Raw genomic sequence first — 8,133 nt, 5'->3', positions numbered from 1 at the left:
GTAAGTTCTAGACATCAAATGCAATGCACAGAATAATACAAAGCTTACACACACATGGCACATAACTCACTCAAGATTGGACTCATCAAGACACTCTAGTCAAAGTAGTTAAGCAAAGTTAAGATCGTACAATTTAAGGTACTTATATAAGAGTCAAAAACTGAGCCTAAGTATCAAAACTAAAGTACTCACTATTCTTAAGGCATGACAAGGTTAAAAGAGATTGCTTCAATTCAAAACATAGCACAAGACTTCCTATTTCTAAAAAATAAAAACTAACTATACCCGGTTCAAACAAAACCCTTGGAAAAGAACCGCGACATAAAGAAAAACCAAGGGCAAATTGCTACACTACCTACAAAGAAAATCTTTTTTTTCTTTTTCTTTAGACTTAAATCCCTCAAGAAAACTGCGTAGGAGATCCATCATCGGGAAAAGTCCAATTTTCTATTTATTTTTCGATTTTTTTTCTAGCTACTAAAATGCTACACAATTCTACATCCTACTAATCATCTAGATAATTCTCCCACCCCACACTTAAAAGAGTACAGTGTCCTCAATGCAGAAATAAAGCAAAACAATAACAAGGGTGGACAAGAAACTCCCTGAAAGGCCAAAGGCCGAAGCAATAGTGGCTCGCGAGTACTCAGACTTCCCCCATGCATAGTCTTTCGTGTGGGCACCCCACACTTAGTCCTCAACCTCCGACTCGCTTTTGCACTCTTCAAATGACTTTGCCTCATATGTTTATAATCCTACAAAACAAAAACAAATACTACTACAATAATAAGAAAAGATGGGTTGCCTCTCAACAAGCACCTAATTTAACGTCGCAGCACGACGCAGAGGCTCGCCTACTCTTCAGCGAGTACAACCTTGGTCTTCTCACGATTAATCATTCCTCCCCAATAATGCTTGACTCTATGACCATTCACCAAGAATTTCCTCTCACTATTTAAAGCTCGTAGCTCGATTGCACCATAAGGCGGGACTCTCACCACCTCAAACCAACCTGACCATCTCGATTTTAGCTTTTCAGGGAATAGTCGTAGCTTAGAATTGAATAATAATACCTATTGGCCTGGCTCGAAGTGACGCAGCTTGATATGTTTGGCATGCCATCTTTTTGTCTTTTCTTTATATAGCTTAGCATTTTCATAAGAGTGCAGACTGAACTCATCTAACTCATTCAACTGCATAAGTCTTTTCTCGCCTGCGGCCTAAAGGTCCATGTTCAGCTTCTTAATGGCCCAGTATGCCTTGTGTTCCAGTTCAACGGGTAAGTGACATGCCTTCCCATAAACTAGCTTGTAAGGGGACGCTCCAATTAGCGTTTTATATGCAGTTCTATATGACCATAAGGAATCATCCAACTTTGCTGCCCAATCCTTCCTATTCACACTCACCGTCTTTTCTAATATTTGCTTTATTTCTCTATTTGACACCCCAGCTTGCCCACTGGTTTGAGGATGATATGATGTAGCAGCTCTATGGCGAACTCCATATTTAGTTAGAAGGTTATTCAGCAACCGATTGCAAAAATGAGTCCCCTCATCACTAATTAAGGCACGTGGAGTCCCAAATCTCGAGAATATATTCTTTTTCACAAAGTAGCTACCACCATGGTATCATTTGTTGGTAAAGCAATTGCCTCTACCTATTTTGACATGTAGTCAACTGCTAGCAAAATGTATTCTGGACGGTGGAAATGGCCCCATAAAATCTATCCCAACACATCAAAAAGCTCAACTTCTAGGATGTTATTCAAAGGCATCTCATTCCTCCTTGTGATTGTTCCCATTCTCTGATATTGGTCACACTTCTTAACGAATGCATGGGCATCCTTCAATAAAGTCGGCCAAAAGAGACCGGATTGTAGCACCTTTGCAGCTATTCTATATCTTCCATGATGGCCCCCATAAGGTGATGCGTGACAATCATACAATAATAATTCCACCTCCTTTTCAGGAATGCATCTCCTCATCAACTGATCAGCACATTGCTTGTACAAATAGGGCTCATCCCAGTAGTAAAAGTTCACATCATGTAAAAACCTCTTTCTAGTTTCAGATTCAATTTCACGAGGAAGTACTCCACTCACAAGATAATTCACATAGTCTACGTACTATGGAGGAGGGTCTTGGGTTATAGAAAAAAGTTGCTCATCAGGAAATACTTCTTTAATTTGGCCACACTCCTTCACGTGATCGTAATTTTCCAACCTTGATAGATGGTCAGCTACTTGGTTCTCTGTCTCCTTTCGATCTCGTATTTCTAAATCAAATTCCTGCAGCAATAAAACCCAGCGCATCAATCTAGCCTTAGATTCTTTTTTTGTTAACAAATACCTGATTGCTGAATGATCGGTATGGACTATGACTTTCATTCCGACCAAGTATGCCTGAAATTTCTTAAAGGCCCACACAACAGCTAACAACTCCTTCTCAGTGGTGGTGTAATTCAGTTGTGCATCATCAAGAGTCTTACTCGCATAGTATATAGAATAAAATACCTTGTCCGTCCTCTGGCCTAGCACTGCCCCAATACCCAGGTCACTCACATCACACATGAGTTCAAATGGAAAGGACAAATCAGGTGCCACAATAATGGGAGCAGTCACCAACTTCTTTTTAAGTTCTTTAAATTCCTTGAGGCAAGCATCATCAAAGTTGAAGGTTACATCTTTTTCAAGCAGCTTGCACAAAGAAGTAGCAATTTTTGAAAAATCTTTTATAAAGCGCTGATAGAAACCCGCGTGTCTCAAGAAACTCCGGACACCCTTCATTGAAATATGTGGAGGTAATTTTTCAACCGCCTCCACCTTCACTTTATCAACTTCAATGTCTCTCCTAGATACTCTGTGACCCAACACGATGCCTTCTTCTAATGACACTTTTCCCAATTCAGTACCAGATTTGTTTCTTCACAACCGACTAGCACCTTGCTCAAATTCCTCAAGCAATCATTATAAAAAGACCCAAAAACTGAAAAATCATCCATAAATACTTTCACAAATTTTTCCACCATGTCGGTGAAAATAGCCATCATGCACCTCTGGAAAGTGGTTGGTGCATTACAAATACCAAACGACATTCGCTTGAAGGCAAAAGTACCATAAGGACAAGTAAAAGTGGTCTTCTCCTAATCCTGGGCATATCACAATCTGATTGTATCTCAAATAACCATCAAGGAAGTAATAATATTCATGTTCGGCTAACCTGTCTAGCATTTGGTCGATGAATGGATGTGGGAAGTGGTCCTTGCGAGTTGCTTTGTTGAGCCTTCTATAATCTATGCAGAATCTCCATCTCGTAATAGTGCGAGTAGGGATTAGCTCATTCTACTCGTTCTCAACTACATTCATTCCTCCCTTTTTGGGCACACATTGAACTGGGTTACCCAATTGCTGTCAGAAATAGGAAAAATGATACCTGCATCGAGAAACATGATTACTTCCTTTTTCAACACCTCTTTCATAATGGGGTTTAAGCTTCTTTGTTGCTCCATACTGGGGCGGTGTCCGTCCTTTAAAAAGATTTTATGCATGCAAAACGATGGACTAATACCCTTGATATCAGCTATAGTCCACCCAATGGCCTTTTTATGCTCGCAGAGTACTCTGAGCAATTTTTCTTCTTGAGTGCTGGTCAAGCTGGACGAAATAATCACGGGCAATGTCTTAGAGTTCCCCAAATAAGCATAGCGCAGATGCGCTGGAAGTTGCTTAAGTTCTAGCTTCGGAGCTTCTTCAATAGATGGCCTGGGAAGGGTCAGAATGACTGGCATGTCCAACTCTTCAAATTTTTTAAACCCCTAGACATAGTTGCAGGACATATCCAGTACTTGCTCAATTTCTCCCATCATTTCATCTTCACTATTTTCTACATCCCCAATCAATAAGCGTTCAACAGGATCTATCGGGCTCATATAGGGCACTAACGATGTGGCATCACTCTCCACCACAGAGATCATGGATAACTCTTCATAGTGGGCTGGTAACTTGAGTGCTCTATAAACATTGAAGACCTCCACTCAATCACCCACTCTCATTGTCATCTTTCCTTCGCAAACATTAATAACAGCTCGGCCCGTGGCTAAGAATGGACACTCCAAAATAAATGGGACTTCCTGATCGGGCTCGTAGTCCAGAATAATGAAATCAGCAGAGAATATGAAAGAACCCACTTGAACTAGCACATCTTCAATCACTCCATCAGGATGAGCAAGGGAGCGATCAGCTAACTGTAAGATAACTGTTGTTGGGCATGGCTCACATAACCCCAACTGTCTGAACATAGATAGCGGCATCAAGTTGATGCTCGCTCCAAGATCACATAAAGCTCACCCAACATCATATTTACCAATCGAGATACGGATAGTGAAACTACCTGGATCCTTCAATTTCTGAAGTAACTTGCCTTGAATTCTTGAACTGTGCTCCTCAGTGAGTGCCACAGTCTCGAATTCGGTTAGCCTTCTTTTATTTGCCACAATGTCCTTGATGTACTTTGCATATTTAGGTACTTCTTGTAAGATGTCAACCAATGAAATATTAATGTGTACCTCCTTCAAGATATCAAGAAAGTTTTTATATGCGGCATTATCTCTTAATTTCTGCAATCTTTGAGGGAATGGAGGTGGTGGCCTTGCAACCAATTGTGGGGGTTGCTCAGCCACCGCCTCTCCAACTGGCTTCTCTGGCTCCTTAGCTTTTTTTGATGTTGATTCTATAGTGGTTGGGCTCTCATTTAAAGTCACATTTTTTCCTTTTTTTAGACTTAACTTCTTCTAGTTGTCTCTCATTCCTCAACGACACGGTATTATGGGCCGCCCTAGGATTTGCTTCAGTGTCGCTTGGAAGAGCTCCAGCTGGTCTAGTGTTTTGAGCACTGGCAAGCTGTCCCATTTGACGCTCTAAATTTCTCATTGTTGTGGCGAGGGCTTGCTATTCAGCCATCACTTTTTTCAACATGTCTTCAAGGTGACTTGTAGGACTTGCTTGTTGTTCAACGTGAGGTGTTCTATACTGCTGTTGAGGTGCGTGAGGCCTATATTGATTCTGAGTACCCTAGTTTCCACCCCAAGAGAAGTTTGAATGGTTCCTCCAATTGGGATTGTAAGTGTTCCCATATTGGTTTTTTTGGCCCCTATTTGAATTACCCACAAAGCAGAGACACTGGGTTTGCGGGGTATATGTCACTCGTGTGCCCCTCTCCACATATTTAACAAAAAGCTTGAACTTATTGTACCGGTTGTACTTGTTGTTTGTTGATACTCAAGTTTATCTAATTGACTTGATTGGTCAGTGTAGATATCTCCACTGATAATTCTGAGACGACATCTAACTCAAGAACCCCCGCAGACTTTTGCACTGTGTGTTTGCCTATCTCGCCTTGCCAATCCGGATTGCTCTTGGAGAATTTATTAAATAGTGCATATATCTCGTCAAAGCTTTTCTTCAACACTTGACTCCCAGCTACAGCATCTACCACGATCTTTGTTTCAGAATGTAGCCCTTCTGTGAAAGTGTGAGCTAACACTTCATTCGTCTGATTGTGATGAAGACAGTCTCTGAGTAGCCCTTTGAACCTTTCCCAAGTTGTGTATAAAGATTCTCCCGCTTTCTATTTGAAGGCAACTATCTCACTTCTGATCATTGCAGTTTTGTCTGAAGGGAAAAATCTTGCCAGAAATTTTCTCGCCAAATCATTCCATGTTGTAATGGAATTAGTTGGTTCTGCCTTTAGCCATCGCTTAGCCTCACCCAACAGAGAGAATGGAAAAAGTGTGAGTCTCATATAATTTGGAGTGTCCCCATTAGTGATATAAGTATCATTAATCTCCAAGAAGTTCAGAATATGCTGTTGTGGATCCTCGTGTGGAAGACCATTAACTGCCTGTTTGCATGAAGTAGCTGGATCATGCTCTGTTTCAGCTCAAAGAGCCCAGTGTTCCTGGGCTTCACTATACTGGAGGTGACATTTGCAATGTTGGGCATTGCCACCTCCTGAACAACATGGGTTACTCCTCTACCATATCCACAAGAAATTGAACAAGTGCCTGATTCATGTCCCTTGCTTCCCTCAACCTCCTGTGAAATGTTCTCTTAAGTTTAGGATCAAAGCGTTGAAGTCGGTCTTGGCTTCTGACCCTATGCATTCACTCAAAGCTCCTGAGATCCGAGCAACAATCAAGTAATGTTAGACTCGACGAAATAAACAATTAAAGCAAAAATAAACAAGTAGCTAATATTCAAGTCCCCGGTAACGGCGCCAAAAGCTTGTTGCTCCCAAACGCACACACAAGTATACGTGGTCGTACACGTAATAAAATGATAAGTCGAGTTTTGAACCCACGGAGACTTATATCAACTACTCACTAGCACACTAATATTGTTATTCCGTCAAGCTAAGTTTGAGTTCAAGAGTTTAATTGTGCTAACTACAATTCTAAGTAATAACTAAATTATCAAGCAGTAGAATGATTGTTATGTATTCAACAGAGACAACTATTCTAGGGTTGTGATCGATTCACCAATCCTATTGTGTTCTAATTAACTCTCCATTTCATATAATTCACTCATGGTTGCTAATTAATCGATAAATGCTCTCATAGCCTTCTCCCGAAGTACTACTCACCTATTCTCAATAGATTAACGCCTATATTTCTATGAAATCAGTCTATTAAGAATGCATAGATAACGATATTTAATTAAGCACGGTGACTAGGTATATTCCTATCCTAACTACAAATCTGCTCCCCCTAAGGGTTAAGATCATGCTCTCTTCAATTCTTCTCTAATCTAAACACGGCTTTCCCAAGCATAGCATAGATAGTAAATAGAACCTAACTGTTGGCCAGACAATTAAGCTATTAAAGACAGAATTGAAGAAACAACCATATATTGGTGAATTATAATCAAGGTCAAGTCAACGTTAAACAACAATATTCATGGCTAAATCACAACCCTAGAACAATGAGTGTTTAGCCACTCATGATGTAATCAAACAATTGCATAAGTTTTGAATAATTGAAAATACTAGAAAAGATGAAGAAATCTGAGATGTTCTTGTGTGTATTTTTGCTCCAAAGTGCGTCTCTCCAGGCTAAGCTCCGTCAAAAGTCCTCAAAATAAAGTTTTTATATGTATTTATACCAAGTAGGGTAGGGCCCAGATGAATACACCTTCTCTCGCGCGAAATAGGACTCTGGCTCTATAAATTTTGTACAGTCGTGCCGCACCCTGCGCCGCGCTAATGGAGTTTATCAGCAGCTTCAACTTTTCGCATCAGGTAGCATTTTACACTGCTTGCGGCGTCCCATGCGGCGCGGCAGTGTAATTTTCTCAGAGTGAACTTATTTCGTCCTCTTTTAACATCCGGACTTGGTACACGACCTCCGAACACGATCCCGGCTTAATGTCTTGGGCTTTTACTCAGACTTCAAAGCTCCAAATCACTTGAATTCATTCCATAATGCCTACATAGATCGGAATCACTCCTACAAGGCATAAAACACATATTTATTGCAAAACACTAGCGATTAAAGCTCAAACTCAATTAAAGTATAGTAACTTAGAGTGTAATAAACGACTAAAATACACAATTATAGCCTATCATTAGTTGTTGTATACCATATAATGCTCTAATCCATCACCACAAATGGAACTTAAGATAAAGAAGACGACAAGAAGTTGATTCTAACAAAAAGCATAAATTTGTTCATTTTCTCGTATGAAAGAGGAGCAATCAAGTACCTGATTTCGAGGTAAAATAAATAGATAACGATTTTACCTTGTTTTGAGCATGGATCAGATGTTCACACGTTTGGTTGTATATTGCAATGGTATTTTGTAATTCTAAGCGCATTCTTTCCATTTCAGCCTGAATGTCTGACTGCTCAATGACATAAAAAAATACCTCAACATACTTATTCTTGATACTGTTACAAGTATTATTACATGACAGCCTCTTCTACACCATCTCTCCCTAGAGAGAGAGGAGAGAGGAGATGGTTCAAAAAAAATCTTGATTATAAATGCAGGATACAACTATTTTTTTCTTTGTTGACTTTTATGGAACTTTTCATTTGGTGAAAGGTTCTTCCAGCTTTGTCTCCTATAATCTCTTCGCA

General features: G+C 40.0%; 1 protein-coding gene across 1 annotated transcript; it reads right to left on the bottom strand.

Moving 5' to 3' along the window:
* Nucleotides 1-1,723: 1,723 nt before the first annotated feature.
* Nucleotides 1,724-6,159, bottom strand: LOC104245836 (uncharacterized). The gene is made up of 8 exons (XM_070166618.1): nucleotides 6,034-6,159; nucleotides 5,648-5,897; nucleotides 4,346-4,727; nucleotides 4,186-4,288; nucleotides 3,432-3,813; nucleotides 2,402-2,883; nucleotides 2,177-2,287; nucleotides 1,724-2,125 (listed from the first exon to the last, which is right to left on the bottom strand). The coding sequence occupies exons 1-8, from the start codon at nucleotides 6,157-6,159 to the stop codon at nucleotides 1,724-1,726; spliced, it is 2,238 nt and encodes a 745-aa protein (XP_070022719.1).
* Nucleotides 6,160-8,133: the final 1,974 nt, after the last annotated feature.

Source organism: Nicotiana sylvestris, chromosome 2 (assembly GCF_000393655.2).
Source record: "Nicotiana sylvestris chromosome 2, ASM39365v2, whole genome shotgun sequence".
In the NCBI taxonomy this organism is placed as follows: domain Eukaryota; kingdom Viridiplantae; phylum Streptophyta; class Magnoliopsida; order Solanales; family Solanaceae; genus Nicotiana; species Nicotiana sylvestris.
This window is presented reverse-complemented; position numbering and strand designations above follow the sequence as displayed.

Excerpts from the sequence above, each read along its gene's own strand:
- LOC104245836 (XM_070166618.1), bottom strand. The coding sequence starts at position 6,159 with ATGCATAGGGTCAGAAGCCAAGACCGACTTCAACGCTTTGATCCTAAA. Across the intron at positions 5,898-6,033 it reads TTCAATTTCTTGTGGATATG|GCAGTTAATGGTCTTCCACA; the intron begins GTAGAGGAGTAA and ends TCATGCAAACAG. Across the intron at positions 3,814-4,185 it reads TTGAAGATGTGCTAGTTCAA|GGGTTTAAAAAATTTGAAGA; the intron begins GTGGGTTCTTTC and ends AACTATGTCTAG.